General features: G+C 38.8%; 1 protein-coding gene across 8 annotated transcripts in view; it reads left to right on the top strand.

Annotated features, from left to right (window-relative positions):
* The window catches only part of CDC42SE2 (CDC42 small effector 2), a 119,388-nt gene that overhangs the window by 16,327 nt on the left and 78,582 nt on the right, over positions 1-24,479 (top strand). For 3 of the 8 annotated variants that reach the window (XM_061422882.1, XM_061422881.1, XM_061422876.1), the window contains one exon: positions 15,667-15,825. The exons of 2 other annotated variants lie outside the window; for them this stretch is intronic. Coding sequence is in view for 5 of the 6 variants with exons in the window: in XM_061422876.1 (XP_061278860.1) it covers positions 15,667-15,698 (32 nt within the window). In the remaining variant the exon portion in view is untranslated. Of the gene's footprint in view, positions 1-7,987; positions 8,073-15,666; positions 15,826-24,479 lie in introns of those variants that run through there. 3 more of the 8 variants (XM_061422874.1, XM_061422877.1, XM_061422880.1) reach the window with 3 other exon arrangements.

Here is a 24,479-nt window from a genome sequence, read left to right as displayed (position 1 = left end):
TTTTTTTTTTTTTAATAAGCTGGTGGTCTAGTAAGTGAAGTATTTCTCAGAATTCTGTGAGTGGATCTAGCAAATTAATCAAACCTTTGAGGAGTTTCGTGGGAAGCTCAGAAACACAGTGACAACCAGGGTTTATAATGTGACTTCTGAAGGGCAGGGGAGCAGTCTCAAAGGGCTGAGCCCTTAACTTACAGGATGTGATGCTATCTGTAGGTAGATACTGTCAGAATTGAGGTGAATTGTATGACCCCCAGTTGGTGTTAGAGAGTTGCTTGACATTGGTGTTTTCTTCACATCGCAGTTGGTGTCAGAATTGTCATTTATAAATCATATTTCACCTTTTAAAAGTATATATGTAAGTTCTGTGCATGCATCACCACTATCTAATTTTGGAATATTTTGTCACTTCTAAAAGAAGCTAGCAGTCATTCCCCATTCCTCCCTTCCTCCCAGCCTGTGACAACCACTAGTCTGTTTTCTTTCTGGATTTACCTCGCGTGGACATTTTATGTAAGTGAGTTCATACAGTTTGTGGCCTGTTGTGCGTGGCTTTCTTCACGTAGCGTAATGTCTCAAGGTTCATCTCTGTTGTACCATTTATCAGCACTTCATTCTCTGACCTGGCTGAATGTTATTTGTATGAATCTATACCACATTTTGTTAATCCATTCATCAGTTAATGGGTATTTGGTTTGTTTCCACATTTGGGCTATTATGAATAATGGTGCTCTGAATATTTACTTCGAACTTTGTATGGATGTATGTTTTAATTTATCTTAGATATATACTTAGGAGTAGAAATGCTGGGTTATGTTGTAACTTGACGTTTAACATTCTGAGGTCCTACTGAACTTTTCCAAAGTGATTGTACCATTTGCATTTTTTATAACTGGCTTCCTTCATTTAGTGTTTGTTTTTCAGGGTTCAGCCATGTTTTAGTGTGTGTAAGTACTCACCCCTTTTTGTAGTGAATATTATTCCTTTGCATGGATCAACCATGTTTCTTTTATCCTGAAAAAAGCTTTCTATCCAGAAATGTTCAATGATGCATTATTTGTATTGAAGAAAATTGAAAATTACTTAAAAGTTTTAGTAAAGAGAAGTGGTTAAATTAGGTACACCTTATGGCCTATCTGTTTTGGAGAGTTTCAAGGGAAAGTCGTCGTCAGAGTGCTGTGGTAGGTACACGGCTGTACACGTACGACTATTCCGTGTCTATAGCTTTGGGGGATAGTGATAACCAAATTTTAAAACATTTCTATATTTTCACAATATACAATAGTATATTTCTATACTTTTCATAGCATCTATTTCTTTATCAGAGTAAAAGAAACATTAGAAAAAAATGCCCATAGCTATATCTGTGTATATTACTGATACAAATTTGTTCAGCCAAGAAAAGCAAGATCACTCACTGTTAGGAATGTTACTGTTTTGGGTTCATCCAGTAATTATCATATTATAGCATTTCAGACTACTGTTAAAAAAGAACTTTTGATTCTTCATAATTACCTCAGATTTTTAATTCATAACTGTAGCGTGGAATAATTCTAATTCCTGGGAATTTTATTTCTGAAATGGGGAGGAGGAGGATAAATATAGGCTATGCACTTATTTGTTTATTGGCCACGCTACTCAGCATACAGGAATCTTAGTTTCCCAACCAGGGATTGAGTCCGCGCCCCCTGCCTTGGAAGCCTGGAGTCTTAACTGCTGGACTGCCGGGGAAGTCCAGGCAGTGCATTTTTTAAAAAAATTTATTGGAGTGTAGTTAATTTACAATGTTGTGTTAGTTTCTGCTGTACCAGAGTGAATCAGGTTTTTTATGTGTACACACACACACACACACACACACACACACACACACATCCACTCTCTTTTAAAGATTTTTTCCCCACCTGTGTCATTAGGGAATATTGAGGAGAGTTCCTTGTGCTATGCAGTAGGTCCTTATTAGTTATCCATTTCACGTATAGCAGTGTGTATATGTCAGTGCCAGTCTCCCACTTTATCCCTCCCACTGCTCTTTCCCTCTTGGTAACCAAATAACAAATACAAAAAACAAACACCTGTGACTGTTCCTATTGATATTTTGTAAATAAGTTCATTTGTACCTTTTTTTAGCTCCCACACCCATGGTATTTGTCTTCCTCTGACTGACTTCTCTCAGTTTCACAGTCTCTAGGTCCATTCATGTTGTTGCAAATGGCATTATTTTGTTCTATTTTATGGCTGAGCAATATTCCACTGTATATATGTACTTCATCTTTATTTGTTTCTCTGTGAAAGAATTTAGCTTGCGTCCATATCCTGGCTGTTGTAAATAGTGCCCCAGGGAACATCGGGGTGCATATATCATTTCGAAGTTACATTTTCTCTGGATATATGCCCGAGAGTGGGATTACATACAGTTCTATCTTATCTACATTCTCATCACACCTTCTCTGGCATATTTTATTTGTAGATTTTTTGCTGGCCATTCTGATTGGTAAGAAATTATACTTTCATGTGCTTTTGGTTTGCATTTCTCTCACAATTAGTGATGTTGAACGTCTTTTGTATGCTTTTTGTCCATCTGTATGTCTTTGGAAAAGTATCTCTTTAGATCTTCCACCCATTTTTTGATTGCACTGGTTTTTGTTTTTGTTTTTAATATTGAGCCGTGTGAGCTGTTTATATATTTTGGAGATTAATCCCTTGTCAATTCCTCCATTTTCACCCATCCTCTGGGTTGTCTTTTCGTTTTATTTATGGTTTCCTTTGCTATGCAAAGGCTTTTAAGTTCAGTTAGGTCCCCCCCCCTTTTTTTTTTAATTTTCATGTCTCTTGGAGGTGGATCAGAAGAGATCTTGCTGCAATTTATGTCAAACAGTGTTCTGCCTTTGTCTCCATCTAAGAGTTTTGTAGTATCCAACCTTAATTTCAGGTTTTGGTCCATTTTGAGTTTATTTTTGTGTATGGTGTTAGAGAGTATTCTACTTTTATTCTTTTACGTGTGGTTGTCCAGTTTTCCTAGCACTGCCTATAGAAGAGATTGTCTTTTCTGCATTATATATTCTTACTTCCTTTAACCATAGGTGCATACGTTTTTCTCTGAACTTTCTATCCTTTTCCATTGATTTGTATTTCTGTTTTTGTGGCAGTACCACACTGTCTTGATTCCCGTAGCTTAATAGTGTAGTCTGAAGTCAGGGAACCTGACTCTCCAGCTGTTTTTCCCTCAAGATTGCTTTGGCTATTCATGGCCTTTTGTGTTTCCATACAAATTGTTAATTTTTTTATTCTAATTCTGTGAAAAATTAAGCAGTGCATATTTTGATTTTGAAATACCATATGTATCAGAGTTCGTTGCAAAAAACAAACACTGCTTTCCGAAAATCGTGACCTCGTGGGTTCTGCTTACTCATTTTCATGGAAAATGTTGCTATAAAACTTGTTAGTCCTCATTGTCAAATCAGCCAAAGTGGATATGTTTTCTTGTCAGAAATATCTACTTTTTCAGTTCTAATAAAAACGGCAGTTTCTGCATTGAACAACCACTGGATAATTACTTTCACTTGTGAATTCTAACACTGATTGTTTAGGTAAGGAGTCTTGCCATTAATTGATTGATCAGGTAAGGAGTTTTTTGCCATGAGTTTCTTTCAGTATTTCTTGCTGTGCTTATATGAGACTCTTCCTTATCCTCCCAGTTATCCCTTTGGTGCCCTGGCAATTTCTTGGAAGCAAAGTTCCTTACTAAGCTTTATGACAAGTAAAAGTATGACTGTCTTCTATAACGTGGGAGGGCTACTGTGACAGGGAAGGTGGAAAAAGAATGAATGATGCACATCAGTTTTAGTAAAGGGTACAGGAGGGAGGTGGAGATCTGGAGATTGATTTCCTTAAAGCTGTGCAGACCTGTGTACCTCCTGGAAAGCGTCACACCTGGCACTAGGTTGCAGGCCCTTGAGTTAGCGGAACAACATTATCTTCTGCTTTAATTGGTGGTGTGTGTTTAAGTAAATTATCTCATTTACTTTTAAATTTTGCCTTGAAAGCTTGGACAAATTTATAATTGACCTTTATGATGAGATAGAGTAGTTTTTACAGTGGTTCATGGAGCAGTGAACATAGTAATCAGAACCTCATGGAAGAGACTGCTAAAACATAAAAATTAGGAGAAGAAAAAAGGAAACTGGATCTCTACCTCACACTGGACAGCAGGATGAATTTTTGATTTTCCAGAGATGAGTATAAAAAAAGAAAACCTTAAACATATTAGAAGGGAATGTTTAGCATGAAAACTTTTGGGTGTTGGGAAAGCCTTCATAAGCAATCCAATACACTCCTTTTTCTCATCAAAAAAGTCTCAAGTTATTGTTATATGGCCATAACTGTTTTTTAAAATATGTGAATTATTTTTCAGAAATCCAATTTTCAGAATACATATAAGATCAAGATTGTCATTTACATCTAAGTTACCTTGCAGTTTCATATATCATGTTTCCGCTTCTGCTCTTAAGCATAAAGAACTTTTCAAAGTGCTGCTATTGTAATAAACATGACCCAATACCCATTAACCTTCCTAATGATTGCTTTGCTAGATTTAGGGTTTATTTGGCTCTTGGTTGCAGACATGGTTGGTTGTATTTGTGCAGAAATGTGTGGAATTAAAGTTGTTAGGAAACCAGTCAGCTGCATTCTCTTGAAATAAACTATTGGTTGCCAGTCTTCTTTCAAATGGAGATTTTCGTAGTAAATAATAATAATATATATACTTATAAAGTTGTATATTGAACAGTTGAACCTTTAGAGAGATTTTTATAGTACAAGCAGCAGGCTTGTCAGATTTTAATCTGAAAATGGGTAAGAATCTATTTTCCATTTGTTGTTATTTTTCTTTAAAGTCTCCCGCCCCCCCGCCCCCGCAACTTTCAGTTCTCAATGAACAATTTGTACTTTTAGTCCCTCGTGTCCTTCTCTGCAAGACAGTGATGCGATTTATCACATCTTCATTCCTTATTAAGTCAATTGGGGCAAATTAAATATGTTCTGACTTTCTCAAGATAAGTTGAGATTTCAGCCCCCTCTGCATTTACCAGAAATAATACCATGCTGAGTCACTCTCTGAAAAAGCACAGCTGGTAGAAGAAATTGCATGTTAATGATATTGTCAGTGTAGGAGGGCCACTGCTATAGCGAAGCAGACTCAATTAAGCACCTGCTATTTGGGTTAATATTCTGAAGGAGCAGAAAACATTATGCTTGGTCAAGTAGGCTCAGTTAAGTTCACAGGGTACATCAAATCTGAATCAAACTAAAATGTAACAATTTCATTTGACACAATGGAAAATTAATACAAGATAAAGAGGACAAGTTACTGATCAGTTTGGGAACTGTGACTTATTTTGCCTTGAAGGGAAGATGTACTTTTTAGTTATGTAGTGTTTTCTTTTTTTTTTGGTATATGTGCTCCCAAAGTGAGCACTGTGTTATCTTACGTGGGCTTAAATAAAAACATTCAGTTATTCAGTAAACACTTAACTGCTTCAGCTGTGTGCGAGTCACTCAGGTATTAGGTGTTCAGTTGCAAACTAAAATAAAAATATGTATCTTCATAAGACCCTACATTCTGGTTAGTGATGAAAATGAGTTATATTTAATACATACATTATATATAATGCATGTATAATGCCAAACAAAAATTAAAGCACTATGAGGAAAAAGGAAAGCATGGGAACAAGATAAGGAGAGCCAGGCTAGGGAATAGGGAATGCCATTTTAAATAGGGTAGCAAAGAAAGGACTCAGTGGAAAGTGGAAAGATAATAAAGAGATAGCCATTACAGGATCATTTGTGATTACTATTGGAAATAGTGGCGGCAATCTAGATATCCGTCTCTATGACACTGGTTAAATGTGTTATGCATCTATATAGTGGAATACTCAGCAAATAATTTAAGTCCTACATATACAGAATGATCGGCACATTCATGAAGCAATAAAACCAAGGAGCAGAATAATACACAGAATATGTTACCCTGATGTCTGTCAGGTTCATGATATATTTTTCTAAATGAATGGAATCTCAGAGGAAAGATACATAACCAATTAATGGTCATCTTTGGAATGAAGGGTGTTTTGTGGACAGGAGAATAAGGGTGAAACACGTTACGTCCCATTTTACTAGGTATTTGTACCGTCTAGTCAAAATCAGTGATTAAGATGTAAGTACGTGGAAAACTGTCCAAATAGAAGACCATGGAAACACACACACTTGTAAACCCTAGTGGCCCGGACAGCCCTCTCCTAGATGGTGAGTAAATGGGGTAGTGAATAGAAACGTGTGCTCACTTCTGTGATGAGCTGGAGACCGTGCTGACGGTGACTGTTGGAAAGGAAGGCCAAGTCCTGTTTTAGTTGGGTAATGAGTTACAGTGATTATGACTGTAACATTGAGATTTCTCTTGACTTTTTTCACTCTTCTAATCAAATGGAAGGTGTGTTTATTTCCTGGAGTTTCCGCAGTGAAGTACCACAGAAACTTGTTCTCTCGCCATTGTGGAGGCTGGAGGTCAAAAATGAAGGTGTCAGCTGGGCCCTGTTTCTCTTGAAACCTGTCGGAGAACCCTTCCTTGCCTTGCCCTAACCTCTGGTGGGTTGCTGGCAATCTTTGGTGTTCCCCAGGCTTGCAGTTGCATAATTCAGCCTCTGATGTCAGCGTGTGGTTTTTCTGTTAGTATGTCTTGTTTTCTTCACAAGGCCAGCTTCTCATAATGACACTGATCATACTGGATTTAGGGGCCCACCCTACTCCAGTATTACGTCACTAACAACCCTGTTTCCAAATAAGGTCACATTCAGAGGTCCTGGGGGTTAGGACTTCAGCATATTTGAGGTGGGGGGGCGGGGAGCGAGCTTAGACAGAGAATGGGACAAAATCCAACCCATAGCAGTATTTCCCAGGGTAGGTTGCCTCCACGTACAGCCTTTCTTATATGCAGAAGTGTTTTGGAAAGTTGTACAGAGAGATAATGTTTTACAGTTTATTTTACTCTTACTGTAAAGTTGTTCTCATGGAGAGAAATAAAAAAATCTCATCATGCTTAAGAGTGCAACATATTTATTGAAGCTGATGTTTTAATGAAAATAAATTTTTTCTCCTATCTGGTAAAAGAGTATGGAGATTATAAGTAGTAATGAGTTAAACATGACAGTGAGTTACTAATTTAGACATTTTATGTGCTTTTTTTTTTTTTAAGTCATACCATGAGGATGAATACCTTATATTCTTTTTTTGTGTTTTTATTCTCACTCATGCAAAAATAGCTTCCTTTGCAGAAAGGACAAACACCCTCCCCCCCGTTCTTAGTAGTTTTTCTTGTGCCCATAGCCATTACACTTGTGTGAAACATTAGGAAACCTTTTAAAATTCTCCCTTGCCTTTTTGCTCCTTCCCATGTGTAAATCAGAAACCACATATTTGTTAGCCTCCAAAATCTTTTTAAAAGTTAGTATGTCCCAAATAAGCCTTTTTAGATGCTGTTTTACCCTTGGAGAAATGTGTTGTATATAAACAAATTGACAAATTGGCATTGAGGGGTGTCTCTCTTTTTTCACAGAGTCGAAAGAGAAAGGAGACTCTCCTTTCTTTCGTTGTAATTGAAAATGTCTCATTTTTTTCCTTTAAAAAGTTCATTAATGTAGAAAAACAATATAGTTATTTTTATGATTAATAATTCCTCTGATTTTTTTTTATGAAACAGGCAGTTAAATCTCACATCTTAGAAAGTTATTCTTATTTGGGCGGGCTAAGTAATGTACTTTAAATTCAGTTGCTACCTAGTTATGTTTTAAATATTTTATGAATTTAGGTGTCTTAAAATCTTGAGGATTCGTTTGGTCTTTAGATATCGTCTAGTCTGACATTCTTTCAAATGTAGGAACATTTTTAGTGTCCCTGATCTATAAAACTTCTAGTGACTGTGAATTCACTACTTTTCTAGACAACCCAGTATCTTTTGGAGGCCTCTCTGAAACTTGTACGTTAATGGCTCTTGATCCATCTTCTTTGACAATCAACCCACAGTAAGTCTTTTTTTCTCTCTTCACATGCTGTATACTAAGACCCACGATTATTTGAAGGCTGTCATATCTTTCCCTGTGCTTTTTGCTAGGCTAACTCTCTTATGTGGCATAGTTTTCAGACTCTTTGCCATCCTGCTTTCTCTTCTCTGGATGCATTCCAGTTTAGTAATGTCTCTGAAGATGTGGCACCCAAAACAGGATGGCATATTCCCGAACTTCAATATCTGAAATTCTGGGCCTAAGTAACACCTCCCTCCCTGGTTTGTAGGTACAGCCAGAATTGATAAATTCTGCAGAGTAAGTGTCCACATGATACATGGGAAGAGTGCCCATCATAGGTTTAGAGGGTTGGAGAAGCCTTCCTAAAGGAAGTGATGGCCATGTCAATTTCTGAAGAGTATGTCCTGCAGAGGTAGTAAGTAAGTATGATGCTCCAGAAGCAAGAGAGAGAGTGAGCCTAGTGTTTTTGAGAAGCAAAAAGAAATTGAGAATGGTTGAATGCACAGTTATGAAGTGAAGAGGCAGTAAATGAGGTTGAAGACAAAAATGGGGACCAAACCATAAAGGCCCTTGGAAATCATATTAAGGAACTGAACTGTTCTTAAGGATAATGGTGAATCATTAAAGGGTGTATTAAGGTAGGAAAAAAACACAATCAGACATTGATTTTAGAAGGATTGTTCTAGCTGAAATGGGAATGAATTGGAGGGACTGAGACAGGCAACCAGGAGATCAGTTTGCAATTATTATGAACTTTTTAGACATAGTGGTGGTGCCCAGACCTTGACTAGTGGTTTTGGGGTTGAGAAGAAACAGGTTAGAAAAATAGTTGAGAGAATTTGGTTACTTGGCTATGGAGGGAGAGAATGAAGGGCAGGAGGCAAGGATAATAAATACCCTTGTTTTTGGTGTGGGGAACTGGGTAGATGGGGGAGCTGAATGGGAATGCAGTAGAGGACTGGCGGGGAGGAAGTAGAGTTCAGTGAAGCTAGAGGCAGAGGTGAAGTGCTGTACGCAGCTGGGTATGTGAGCTGCAGGGCTCTGGGCTGGAGATAGGACTTGCATCAGTATCTAAATAGTAGTTGAACTCAGGAGTGACTGAAATGACCAGGGGAGCGTTTGTAGCATGAAAGAAGGAGGGCACTTGCCAGAGCCCTCAAGAACTGTTGTCTAGTATTTGAGCTGCAGCCTTTGGTGTCTTTGGATTATTTGGGAACCCGCAAAGGAGGAAATCCAGACTTGTGACATGCTTATTTCGTAGAAACCCACCTAAATTTTTTGATTTGTGGAAAGAAAATGGTCCTCAAATGATCTTCCCTACTCACCTGTCACAGTAACTGAAATTCATGTTATTAAACATTCTCTTGGAAAAGGCAATGGCACCCCACTCCAGTACTCTTGCCTGAAAAATCCCATGGATGGAGGAGCCTGGTGGGCTGCAGTCCAAGGGGTCTAGAAGAGTCAGACACGACTGAGCGACTTCACTTTCACTTTTCACTTGCCTGCATTGGAGAAGGAAATGGCAACCCACTCCAGTGTTCTTGCCTGGAGAATCCCAGGGACGGGGGAGCCTGGTGGGCTGCCATCTATGGGGTCGCACAGAGTCGGACACAACTGAAGTGACTTAGCAGCAGTAGCAGCAGCAGCAAACATTCTTTACTTTGGATTAAGGTATCATCTCTCTAGGAGTTAAAATGCATATATCCCTAAAGAGTGCTAAAGTTTTAATACTTTGGTGGTGGTTTTAGGTTCCTAGGTTGTTTTTTGTTTTTTTTTTTTAATTAAAAAAATTTTTTTTTGGCCATACAGCTTGGCATGTGGGTTCTTAACTTCCCTGACCAGGGATTGAACCCCGACCCCTGCACTGGAAGCACAGAGTATTAACCACTGGATTGCCAGGGAAATCCCAGGTCCCTAAGTTTGAATCTGGAATTCAGATCAGAAGAACAGCTAGGAATTTCAAAAAGATTGGTTTTGGAAAGTGTGACCTTGCTGAGGTGTATGAGAGGGAGCGGGACTTGAAGCACTGAGGTCACCAGTCACTTGGATAAGGAGATGAGAGCCTGAGTGAGTGAGTGTGTGTGTGTATGTGTATGTGTGTGGAAAGTGGATGGTGCTTTGAATAGCAAAGGGCTAATATAAAGAATGATGCTAAAGCTGAAGCTCCAGTACTTTAGCCACCTCATGCAAAGAACTGACTCATTGGAAAAGACTGATGCTGGGAGGGATTGGGGGCAGGAGGAGAAGGGGATGACAGAGGATGAGATGGCTGGATAGCATCACCGACTCGATGGACATGAGTTTGGGTAAACTCCGGGAGTTGGTGAGGGACAGGGAGGCCTGGCGTGCTGCAATTCATGGGGTCGCAAAGAGTTGGACACGACTGAGCAACTGAACTGAATATAAAGAGATGAGAGCCAGAGATTGTATGTGTGAGTGTGTGAGTGTGTGTGTGTGTGTGTTTGGAAAGTGGATGGTGCTTTGAATACCAAAGAGCTAATGCCCCTAAAAAGGGAATAAGGGCATATTAAGAGGATGAAGATCTAGATAGAGGGAAAATGTTGAAAGTATTTTAGTTACATGTTAGGGTGATCATATAATGTATCATCTAAACTGGTACGTACTGAGGTAGTTTATCATCTTAAACTGGGACATACTGTGATAGAAAGGGGAGTGGCTTTTAATAATTACTTTGTGAAAACCTGTGCAAACTGGGACGATCTAAGCAAATAAGGACTGGATGATTAGTAATGCTCTAGTTGTAATGTGCCTATACAGTATATACATATTATATGTATGGGCCTGTATACAATAATAGCATAAGGAGATAGTATCAGTTTGGAGCTACCGTGTGCCAAGTGTATAAACACTTGATACGTGTTATTTCATTCTTACAAGAATTCTCTGAAGTGGCCTTGTCCTCATTTATAGTTGATGGAACTTTCTCATGAAACTAAAATATTTTGCTGCAGTTCTCTATGGCAGTCAAAAATTGAAAATAATGAAATGGCTTAATACTAACCATAAACAAAAACAGGTAAACTCTTATTAAACACTGTGTCATACTGCAGTTGCTGCGAATCTGTACATGTATTTTAAAATGTCCCGTGACTTGCTAGGAAAATTACTCTTGTAATGTTGTATCATGTGTTAAACTCCATTCCCCTCTGATGTCCACATTCCTGAGGGCTTACTTTGTGCCAGACCGTGTTTCAAGCACTTTACATGTATTAACCTAATTGAGACTGCAAAATTGCCTTCTGATTTATAGCCTGTTTTACAGTTTAGCAAAGTGAGGCATGGTGAATAACTTGCCGGAAGTCAACACATCTAATAAGTGCCAAAGCCAGAATTCAAACTTTGACAGTTTGACTCAGTTTGACTCAGGATCTATTTTCTTTCTTATTGAAGTGTAGTTGATTTACAATGTTGTGCTGATTTCTGCTGTGCTGATTTCTCTGTGCTTCAGTTACACACATATACGTTTTCATATTCTTTTCCATTATGACTTACACAGGACATTGAATATAGTTCCGTGTGCTGTACAGTCGGACCTCATTGTTTATTCTATATATGATAGTTGGTGTCTGCTGATCCGAACTCCCAGTCCTTCCCTCTCCCATCCCTCCTGCCCCTTGGTAACCACTAGGCTGTTCTCTGTAACTGAGTCTGTCTGTTTCTTTGATATGTTCACGTGTATTTTAGATTCCCCATGTAAGTGCTATCATTTGGTATTTGTGTTTCTGTGACTTCCTTTGCTCAGTATGATGGTCTCTGGGTCCATCCATGTTGCTGCATATGACATCTTGTTCCTTTTTGTGGCTAAGTAGTATTCCATTGTATACACATACCACGTCGTCTTTATCTGCTCGCCTGTCAGTGGACGTTAGACTGTTTCAGTGTCTTGGCTGCTGGGAGTAGTGCTGCTGTGAACACAGGGGTCTGGATACACACTCAGGAATGGGATTGCTGGATCATATGGTAGTTCTGCTTCTAGTTTTTCAAGGAACCTCTGTACTGGTTTTCACAGTGACTGCACTTATTTACATTTCTACCAAAAGTGTAGTAAGGTTCCCTCTTCTCAGCACCCTTGCCAACATCTTTTAAGGTAGAATTTCTAACGATGGCCATTCTGACTGATGTGAGGTGATACCTCATTGTAATTTGGGTTGCATTTCTCTAATGATCAGCAGTGTTGAGCATCTTTCCCAGTGCCTGTTGGCCATCTGTATGTCTTTGGAGAAATGTCTGTTTAGACCTGTCCTTCTTTTCTTGAGTTGTTTGTTTCTTTTGTTGTTGAGTTGTATGAGCTGTTTATATATTTTGGAAATTAAGCCCTCAACGATCGCATCATTTGCAAGTATTTTCTCCCAGTTTGTAGATTGTCTTTTTGTTTTGTTTATGCTGTGCAAAAGCTTATAAGCTTGATTAGGTCCCGCTTATTTAGTTTGCTTTTATTTCTATTGCCTTGGGAGACTGACCTAAGAGAATATTGGTATGATTTATGTCAGAGAATGTTTTCCCTCTCTTCTCTTCTAGAAGTTTTTGGTGTCTCATATTTAAGTTTTTAAGTCATTTTGAGTTTTTTTTTATGTTCAGTGTGAGGATGTGTTCTAACTTAGTTGATTTACATGCATTAGATATTATACTTTTGAAAGAGTTATTTTCTGAAGAGAGAAAAGATTGTGGCCATAAATTTTTCTTTCTTTTTTAGTCTTTCTAAAAAAAATGTAAGGTTTCATATTGGAGTGTAGTTGATTAACAATGTTGTGTTAGTTTCAGGTGTACATGTGGCCATGATTTTCAAACTTAATGCATTAAAAGGGTTCTATTTTTCATATTAATCAGTCTTGCTACCAATGACTAACTTGTGATGAATTACTTTATCTTAAAATTAATTACATATATTGAAAGTATGCCATTTGGTTAATTTATATATATGTACACACACATACACACACACACACACACACACTCTATGAAACTATCACCACACTCAATGTAATAAAAATATCTCCAGCAAAAGCTGTTTGTAGCCCTTTCCTCTTCTCTTGGCCACATACCCTGCCTGTTCCCAGGCAGTCAGCTGAACTGCTTTCTATCTCTTGTGGTTCTGGAATTTTATATAAATGGATTCTATACAGTATACTCTTGGCTTCTGAGCATAATAATTTTGAGATCCATTCATGTGAATGAATGTATAATATTTTTTACTGCAAGTGGTATTACATTGAATGGCTTTATATTTTGTTTATTTACTCACCTGTTGGTGGAAAGATGAGTTGTTTCTAGTTTTTGGCACTTAAAAATAAAGCTGCTTTGTAGACATACACTTTAATTTTTCTTAGATAAATACCTAGGAATGTAATGGCTGGGGTATAGAGTAAGTGAACAAATGTTCTATAGAAAAGAATTGATTTTTGAGTATTGATTTTGTATCCCGTAACCTTGCTAAACTCATTCCATTAGTTCTAGTCATCTTTCTGATTTCTTAATTATTCAAATTAAGCATAATGACCCAGTTAATTGTCAGCTTAGCTTCCCTGGTGGCTCAGATGGTAGTGTCTGCCTGCAGTGCGGGGACCTGGGTTCAATCCCTGGTTTGGGAAGATCCTCTGGAGAAGGAAATGGCAACCCACTCCAGGACTCTTGCCTGAAAAATTCCACGGACGGAGGAGCCTGATAGGCTACAGTCCATAGGGTCGCAGAGTCAGACACGACTGAGTGACTTTGCTTCACTATAAGCTTATAAAATGTAATGTGTCACTTTGATATGTAGCATCCCCAGTATTTTCTTTTTATAAAATACTAAATATTCTTTATTATATGGGACCTTGAAAGTTCAGTTCAGTCGCTCAGTTGTGTCTGACTCTTTGAGGCCCCATGAATCCCAGCACGCCAGGCCTCCCTGTCCATCACCAACTCCCGGAGTTCACTCAGACTCATGTCCATTGAGTTGGTGATGCCATCCAGCCATCTCATCCTCTGTCATCCCCTTCTCCTCCTGCCCCCAATCCCTCCCAGCATCAGAGTCTTTTCCAGTGAGTCAACTCTTCGCATGAGGTGTCCAAAGTCCTGGAGTTTCAGCTTTAGCATCATTCCTTCCAAAGAAATCCCAGGGCTAATCTCCTTTAGAATGGACTGCTTGGATCTCCTTGCAGTCCAAGGGACTCTCAAGAGTCTTCTCCAACACCACAGTTCAAAAGCATCAATTCTTCAGCACTTCACAGTCCAACTCTCACATCCATACATGACCACAGGAAAAACCATAGCCTTGACTAGATGGACCTTTGTTGGCAAAATAATGTCTCTGTTTTTCAATATGCTCTTTAGGTTGGTCATAACTTTCCTTCCAAGGAGTAAGAAATTTCAAGCTATCATTATTTAAATAGTTGAATTTATAGGCAGTTTGAAGAAGGTAATTGATTCTGAGGGAGGAATTGCTGTTTGTTTTTATGGTTTTTATGAGACTCTTAGAATCTGTTCAGACTATGTATCTAGAGAATCAACCACTTCAATTATTTTGGGAGGATGAGGGAGAGTATATGATAAAGACTTGGAGGTTTGAGTCTGGAACCGAAACTGCAAGGATTCCAGGCCAGTTTACTGAAATGAGAAAGACTGTCAGACAGCAGTGGATTTACCAGTTCAGTCTGGACATGTTAGATTTTAGACCTGTTGTTTGTTGACTCTTTTAAGTGCTTATATGTTTATCTGGAGGACTATAAATGAAGAAATACATACTTTAGGTTAAAAACAGACCTGAGGTCACATAAATAGTTACTTGCAGAATTAGATCTCAAACCTAGCGACCTCTGATTCCCGAGCCAACGTGGTTTTTCTTGTGCTGTATTGTATCCACAAGGCAGAAAAACAGATTTGTCTTTGATAGTAATAAATATTTCCCATGAGCTATTATAAATACATAGCAGAGTTTGCAAGTTCAGATGCCAGCAGACTCCAGACAGATAACTGTGAGCTGGATTATGATAGAAGAGAGTGATGACATGTATGGAGAACTGCAAAACCCATGTCCCATCTGAAAGATTAGCTGCTGATCAGCTCCAGCAGATTATTACCAGGTGGGAAAGTGGGCCCAGTATTGCCAGATCTTCTGGCCTTTTTTCTTTTTTCCTCCAAGAGAGGTCAGATAATTTGATTTTTATGTGAAGTCGTCTAATTTATGAATGTCGGCAGCTCTCTTTTAGTACCCTGTGTAAGCCAGCCTGTGTGCCGCCACCAAACACAAATGTGTATTGGATTCCACCCGGCACACAAGAGTTGCACCTGGTATATTGTGGACACTACAATAAATTTACATGATGGGAAAGGGTGGTGACTGTAATAACTACATTACACCCTTTGAAGTATAAGTTGCTTAGTTTGAACATTGGACTTAGTGAATCTGGTGTTTAAATTCGGTTTTCTTGTGGATCAGTTAATCATAGGTGGGTGGGGGAGGAAGGAATTGCTTGACTTAGTGAATCTGGTGTTTAAATTCGGTTTTCTTGTGGATCAGTTAATCATAGGTGGGTGGGGGAGGAAGGAATTGCTCTCGGCAGCTTTTTGCCTCCTAATTGCATGCTTTCATTTGCAGATAGGACCAGCTGTGAGTGTGTGGATTTTTGAGTAAAACCTCGAACCCAAATGAGCAGAAACCATCAAGGAACAACACTGACAGTGAGTCTGCAGTCATCTGTATGCATAATACGGAATGTTCTCAACCCAGAGATAGCTCTTTTGAAAGGAGTGAGTGGTGAGTCTGACTATCCCCACTGGTGATTAATCTAAATCCTTCCCATAAAGAGAGGACTACTCCTCCTGCATGCTTAGCATTTACCAACTGTCGAATAGTAAGCTAATTTTTGTGTTACAGAAAATGACTCCAGCATGGTTTAAGAGAATTCTTTACCGATTTTTCGGAGAAGGCAATGGCACCCCACTCCAGTAACTCTTGCCTGGAGAATCCCATGGACGGAGGAGTCTAGTGGGCTGCAGTCCATGGGGTCGTGAAGAGTCAGACACGACTGAGCGACTTCACTTTCACTTTTCACTTTCATGCGTTGGAGAAGGAAATGGCAACCCACTCCAGTGTTCTTGCCTGGAGAATCCCAGGGACCGCAGAGCCTGGTGAGCTGCCGTCTATGGGGTCGCACAGAGTCGGACACGACTGATGCGACTTAGCAGCAGCAACAGTGTGTTTAATGTATGTTTGCAATTCGACTTTCTTCTTCAGTTAGACACATCCCTTCCTTTGCCTATGTATTTTCTGTCATTTTTTTTTCCCACCAGTCCATATCATACCATCTTCCAAGGCTTGTCTTCCTTGATCTATTCAGCCATCTTTAAAGAGATGGTCATCATAGTTACAGCATCCAGTCTAATCTTCTTTATGTAGGTCTCATTGCCGTTGGAAGTGATTGTTCCAAAGGACTGGGCATGAGATCCAGTTTTGGCCAATGGGAAATAAAAGGAAAGTCAGAGAGAAGCTATTGGGAAAGGTTTTCTTGCTTTTGAGAAAAAGGAAAAGAAGTGGTCCCTCCTCCAGAGCTTGTTTTATTTGAATGTGACCTCTGAAACTGTTGTAGCTCTTGTGCTACCAGCCTGAAGGGTTATTCCCTTACCTAAAGAAGGGCAGAGGTAAGAGAATTACAGAGAAGTAGAACTGGGCCTGGGGAAGGAAATGGCAACCCACTCCAGTGTTCTTGCCTGGAGAATCCCATGGATGGAGAAGCCTGGTAGGCTGCAGTCCATGGGGTCACGCAGAGTTGGACACGACTGAAGCGACTTAGCAGCAGCAGCAGCAGAACTGGGCCACATTCACTGTTCCTTCACATTCACTAGTCTTCACGGTAGATTCATTTATTATGTGACACAGTACACTGTCTTACTGTTTAAGCAATTTTGCTCTTAGATTTTCTGTTACTTGCTGTGGAAATCATCCCAGTTCATTGACTCCCCTCTTTCTTTTTACCCACTGGCATTTATACTTCATTATGTTCTGAACTGTCTAGTAATGTTTGTGTGTATTGCCTTCGTAGCACATTATAAGCTTTGTGATGTCAAGGACTGTGTTTATGTCCCTGATGTGTGTGACACATTTATGTCTTCTTAAAAAAGTCATCATTGTACATTTAACTGAGCTAAATTATTTGAACAGTAGAGAATTTGGAACATCAGTTCATAGATTTAAATCATTATGTTCTTTTTATGCACGTTTCTTTAACCACACTGCTTTTCTCTAGTGAAGTTTGGCTTCTGATTTAAGATGACTTGTGTGTAACACATTTTCAGGTAGTTAGTTCTACTCAATTTGCTGTTTGTTTTTATTCAACTTTGCCATGAAAATCAGCTGCTCTCTTGTATGTTTGAAAATTGGCTTTTAATCCCATAGGTTTTGCTATCTTCTCTGTCAGTATAGATGAAATCGTTTACATTCTGTTTTCTCTGCTAATTATAGGAATGAGAAATAGTAACAACGTCATAAATGAGGAATAATTTGTGTTTGGCTTTGCAATGCACATTGACAAAAAGACTTCCTGACGTGTGCATCTCTGTTCTGTTCTTAGGACCTGGTTTTGTGTACAGAGATTGAGGAAGGAGGGTTGATGATGATCTAGTGTCTTTGAGGAGCCTTGAGTCACAGGATGGAGTATTTAGCTGATTCTATTTTAAATTTATTATATTTTTAAATTTTCTGGCTGCTTCTGGTGGCAGGCAGGATCTCAGTTCCCCAACCAGGGAACAAATGTGTGCCTCCTGCAGTTGAAGTGGAGTTTTAACCACTGGACCCAGGGAAGCCCCAAGATGATTCTATTTTAAAACTTGTTAAAACCAGCTTTCCTCCTCCTCTAACTCAAGATATCCATGTAGTTGTTTTCTTTAGATTCTGCTATTATAATCTTGAAAAAGTGAAATAAGAAACTTGTTTTCTTCCTGAAAATCTAGTTTTGTTTTCAGCTTTGTTAAGGAATATCATAAACCTTTGTTGTAATCTGCTAATACATTCTGAATCCTTCAAAATGATTTATATTCAGGGAAGAATTTACTTTTTTATTGTTGTTCTGTGATTAAATGGGGGATAATAACTTTTTAAGAAGATAGGGAAAGTTGAATAATGTGCTTGAACCATTATTTTTAATTCAGCAATGTCATTATTCAGCAGAATAAGTTCAGATCACCAAGGTACTTTATTTCATGTAGGAATGAAACGTGTTCTAACCTCTGGCAGTCATGGCAGACATATGATCTAAATCAATCAGAATGATCTTCGGCATTTGCTAGAAATACTGGGATCAAGATACTTTTTTTCCTGCTGAATTTCAGCCCGGCAACTATCTTCCAACCATAAAAGGAAAGTCAGTTGAGTAAGAAGCCAACAGGGAAGGAGGAGATAGAGCAGAAACACACCCTGATCACCTTTGTTGAGATGCTGAAGCAGTTCTTCCCTAAAGATGGTATAAGTGAAGTTGCTCAGTCATGTCTGGCTCTTTGTGACCCCGTGGACTGTAGCCTACGAGGCTCCTCAGTCCATGGAATTTTCCAGGCAAGAGTACTGGAGAGGGTGGCCATTTCCCTTTCCAGATGGTATTCCTAGACTTCATTCAGTTACATGAGCCAATAAGTCCCAAAGCGTCATAGCATCAGTTCAGTTCAGTTCAGTTTGGACTCTTTGTGACCCTGTTGACTGCAACATGCCAGGCTTCCCTGACCATCATCAACTCCTGGCGCTTGCTCAAACTCATGTCCATGGAGTCGGTGATGCCATCCAACCATCTCATCCTCTGTTGTCCCCTGCTTCTCCTGCCTTCAGTCTTTCCCAGCATCAGGGTCTTTTCCAGTGAGTCAGTTCTTTGCATCAGGTAGCCAAAGTATTGGAACATATACAACAACGCATATACATCTTTATTATAACCTTTTCTATATCATATAATGATAACTCAAAGGACTTGCTAAGACTTGAATTGTGAATTAGGCAAGTCTCTGATACAGGTGTGCAAGGTGGCAGATAGTGCAGTCCTTTTTTTGATTTTTTTCAGGTGTTAAGTACAAGAGTTAAGGTGGTAAACAAATATGTAATCTGTACCATTGCTGGTGGAGCTTAATGTGACAGAAAGAGGCTGACAGTATCGGAACAACCCTCCTGATGAGTAGGTTCCTAACTGTGGTTTGGTCCTAGAGGAAAAGGAGTAGCCATCATCCATACTGATTTAGCCCTTTGGGGGAGACGCCTGCTGAACCCTTGACTCCTCTGGAACTGTAAAACAGTTGTGCAGAACCAGGGTTTTGGTTGACTTTTTTAAAAGGTAGTATGTTGTTATTGGTTTTTTTCGTAAGAAGACATGAGAATCTTACAGGACAATCCTTTATTCCAAATCTTGGGGCCAGATATAGTTTGAAATTTTGTGCTTTTTTCGATTTCAGAAAGGTTCGTGTATGTTTAATGTAATACTTCTTTTGTTTATGGAAGGGACACGTAGCTTTCTATTATTGATAATACAAATAATAATGTCTTTCATTAAATGACAGGCTTGGTGTACTTTTCAGCATTACCTTAACTGTTTGATAAATTACATTCATTTTAACACTCAAGAAAATTGAAGGCATTAGGTGACTTCAGCTAGGAAGTAGTAGAGTTGAGATTTCAACTCATATCTGCTTAACTCTGAGGTCTGTGTCCTTAACCACAGCTCTACTGCCTCTTTAGTGTGTTATTACAGCTTAAATTTATGTGTTGCTAACATTAGGAAGATTACTACTTTTTGATAAATTTCATCCATTAATTAAATTCACTTAGAATTTCTGAGAGTGCAATCCTTATTTGTAACGAAACATAATTTGCTTTATCCTTTCCAGATTTTATATCTTTCGTGGTTTGCTTACCAGCTGCATTGGCTGGAACTCATAGAACATTGTGATTACAATGAGCATCTTGTCTTGTTCATTAATCTAATGCCTCTGATGTTTCACAAAACATTACATTAATTGGAACGTCTACAGTGTTCACCACTGAGCATGAAGCCAGCCTTTTGGTTTTCTTTATAAATGAAATGTTAAAGAGATCAATTTACTTCCATTTTATTAAGAATTTTTAAAAATTCTGTTTTAACATCTGTAAGGGCCATATTTCAAAGTGTTAATTGTTGCCATGTCATAATTGCTCAAAATTAAAAGTTCAGTTATTTCTATCTGCTTACCCTGTGTTTCCATTTTAATCTCTGGTAGTCTTTAAACTTATATCTTTGGTAAATTTATTAGTATGCATTTAAAAATATGTTTACTATACTTTATAATTTGCTGACTTATATTTACATATTGTTTTTTAAATATGTGAGCCTAGCATATAATAGGAGCTCAACGAATATATGTTGAATAAGTTAATTTTTATGATTATCTAATTAGTGAGGCATCATGATAGCATGTTTTCGTTAGTGATAGGGAAATGTTATGTTAATTTTACCGAGGGAAAAAAATCCAGAAAATACATGTTTAATATTAAATTGTGGTTTTCTGATTTTTTTGTTCATGTGACTGATTTCTCATCCTATAATTTTCATTCTGACTTGATAGCACCTTGCTATAGGGTACTAGCCTACTTGAAACTGTCAGGTGGTTTTAGGAATTACACACACACACACACACGAGGAATATTTTGCTCACCAAATGTGAAAGAATGAAGAAATGTGTACATTATAGAAAATGATAAAGCTGCAAAGTTTCAATAGAATATTCATTTAAACAATGCCTCTGAATGGCTCCAAGTTTCTCCTATAACTTGTAAATATCAATCAGGAAGGAGCTTGGGTGATTATGAGGGCATAGATTAATGATATGAGCTCTTCAATTTTGGCAATGGGAGCCAATATATCCGTCCTTATTTATAGCTAGAAAATATTGTTGAAAGTCTGATTAACTAGTTTAGGGAAATGGAAATTGATACTAAATCTCTAGTTTTTTGGTTAATGGTCCAGGTGTAAGTACCCAGAAATCACTGCCATCCGAGCGGCAGTGCCATGCTGAGGTAAGTGGACTTGGTAGCCCTAATGTTGGACCACTTAGCAACTAACGTGCATATATGTAATAAGCCACACCACGAGAGAAGACTACACATGGCCATCACCAGATGGTCAACACCAAAATCAGATTGATTATATCCTTTGCAGCCAGAGATGGAGAAGCTTTATACAGTCAGCAAAAACAAGACTGGGAGCGGACTGTGGCTCAGATCATGAACTCCTTATTGCCAAATTCACACTTAAATTGAAGAAAGTGGGGAAAACCACTAGACCATTCAGGTATGACCTAAATCAAATCCCTTATGACTATACAGTGAAAGTGAGAAATAGTTTTAAGGGACTCGATCTGATAGACACAGGACCTGAAGAAGTATGGACGGAGGTTCGTGACATTGTACAGGAGACAGGGATCAAGACCATCCCCAAGGAAAAGAAATGCAAAAAAGCAAAATGGCTATCTGAGGAGGCCTTACAAATAGCTGAGAAAAGAAGAGAAGGGAAAAGCAAAGGAGAAAAGGAAAGATATACCCATTTGAATGCAGAGTTCCAAAGAATAGCAAGGAGAGATAAGAAAGCCTTCTTTAGCAATCAGTGCAAAGAAACAGAGGAAACCAATAGAATGGGAAAGACTAGAGATCTCTTCAAGAAATTAGAGATACCAAGGGAACATTTCATGCAAATATGGGTTCAATAAAGGACAGAAGTGGTATGGACCTAACAGAAGCAGAAGATATTAAGAAGAGGTGGCAAGAATACACCGAAGAACTGCACAAAAAAGATCTTCACGACCCAGATAATCACGAAGGTGTGATCACTCATACTCACCTAGAGCCCGACATCCTGGAATGTGAAGTCAGGTGGGCCTTAGGAAGCATCACTACGAACAAAGATAGTGGAGGTGATGGAATTCCAGTTGAGCTATTTCAAATCCTAAAAGATGATGCTGTGAAAGTGCTGCGCTCAATATGTCAGCAAATTTGGAGAACTCAGCAGTGGCCACAGGACTGGAAAAGGTCTGTTTTCATTCCAGTCCCAAAGAAAGGCAATGCCAAAGAATGCTCAAACTAGCGCACAATTGCACTCATCTCATGCGCTAGTAAAGTAATGCTCAAAATTCTCCAAGCCAGGCTTCAGCAACACGTGAACCATGAACTTCCAGATGTTTAAGCTAGTTTTAGAAAAGGCAGAGGAACCAGAGATCAAATTGCCAACATCCGCTGGATCATGGAAAAAGGAAGAGAATTCCAGAAAAACATCTATTTCTGCTTTATTGACTATGCCAAAGCCTTTGACTATGTGGATCACAATAAACTGTGGAAAATTCTGAAAGAGATGGAATACCAGACCACCTGATCTGCCTCTTGAGAAACCTATATGCAGGTCAGGAAGCAACAGTTAGACCTGGACATGGAACAACAGACTGGTTCCAAATAGGAAAAGGAGTTCGTCAAGGCTGTATATTGTCACCCTGCTTATTTAACCTATATGCAGAGTACATCATGAGAAACGCTGGGCTGGAAGAAGCACAAGCTGGAATCAAGATTGCCAGGAGAAATATGAGTAACTTCACATATGCAGATGACACCACCCTTATGACAGGAAGTGAAGAAGAACTAAAGAGCCCCTTGATGAAAGTGAGAGGAGAGTGAAAAAGTTGAGCTTTAAAGCTCAACATTCAGAAAACTAAGATCATGGCATCTGGCCCCATCACTTCATGGGAAATAGATGGGGAAACAGTGGCTGACTTTATTTTTCTGGGCTCCAAAATCATTGCAGATCATGATTGTAGCCATGATATTAAAAGATGTTTACTCCTTGGAAGGAAAGTTATGACCAACCTAGATAGCAATTAAAAAGCAGAGACATTACTGTGCGAACAAAGGTCCATCTAGTCCAGGCTATGGTTTTTCCAGTGGTCATGTATGGATGTGAGAGTTGAACTGTAAAGAAAGCTGAGTGCCGAAGAATTGATGCTTTTGAAGTGTGGTGTTGGAGAAGACTCTTGACAGTCCCTTGGACTGCAAGGAGATCCAGCCAGTCCATCCTAAGGGAGATCAGTCCTGGGTGTTCATTGGAGGGATTGATGCTGAAGCTGAAACTCCAGTACTTTGGCCACCTGATGCAGAGAGCTGACTCATTGGAAAAGACCCTGATGCTGGGAAAGATTGAAGGCGGGAGGAGAAGGGGACGACAGAGGATGAGATGGTTGGATGGCATCACCAACACAATGGACATGGGTTTGGGTGGACTCTGGGAGTTGGTGCTGGACAGGGAGGCCTGGCGTGCTGTGGTTCGTGGGGTTGCAAAGAGTCGGACACTACTGAGCAACTGAACTGACAGCAGCTGGGTTTTATTGTAGCTCTTGCCCTATGTCCTTACTGTAAAGGCCGTGATTTCCATGAGGAAATCAAAAAAGCAGCCCTCCTTTGGTTTTGATTAAGGAGTATTTTCTGGCAGCATGAGAAAATACACTCGTCTGTGCTTTATGGATGGAAGACATCCATTTCTTTTTTGAAGAGTAGTCATGCAGGATACCATTTTCATTTATTACTACTATTTGTTAATATTTGTGAATGCTTTTAGTGCACATGTTTGCTAAAAAATGCTTGTAGGGAATGATACTAAATGAAATGTGTTAATCTTAAGGTAGAGATAGACATTTCCTGTCCAAGATCATATTCCCGTGGTTCTCTATTTCTGTAGTTCTCTTTAAAGATGGTTGCCTTAAAAAAACAAAAAGTTGATCTGTAAAACTCACTAAAAAGTTCAGTGCTGTATATATTGTCATTGGGTTTTAATGCCCAATAAGAAAGACTAAGTATTGCTTCTTAAATATTGCAGTGCTTTCATACCTAATTATTTAACATCTTTAGACCTTCTGACTTTTCTCTGATTCCCTCAGATACTTCAAGGAGTTAACAAGGCAGATTTGTCAGTAGAGCAAACAAATCGTTTTAAAATTTGTAATTCTGAAAAGTTTAATAAATTAAACTTGGAAATTTAGCATATCAAATTTTCTTGTCTTTCAAATATCTTAGTAGATAGAGCATAAAGTATAATAATAATGTTCGTATGGATGTATTTAATAGCACATGACTATTAATACTGATTGATTTCTGTACTTGCCCAGAGTTAAGAGATTTGTCCACCAAAATGGAAACAGTTACTGTCTTAGGCTGGTTAAATCAGTTTGATTACAAATCATAACTATGATGCTGATATAAATAAAGCTATTTGGGTCAAAAACTATAGAATAAGAGTAGATTTCTGAAGAAAGAAATGTGAGACTGGCAGAGGCCTAACCAAGACTTAGCTGGCGATTATTAGGATGAGTGCTTTTCTTAGGCTGCAGATCAAGCCTTATAGTCTTACTCAACATTGTAGATTTTAATTT

The sequence above is a fragment of the Bos javanicus genome, chromosome 7, assembly GCF_032452875.1.
Source record: "Bos javanicus breed banteng chromosome 7, ARS-OSU_banteng_1.0, whole genome shotgun sequence".
Taxonomy (NCBI): domain Eukaryota; kingdom Metazoa; phylum Chordata; class Mammalia; order Artiodactyla; family Bovidae; genus Bos; species Bos javanicus.
This window is presented reverse-complemented; position numbering and strand designations above follow the sequence as displayed.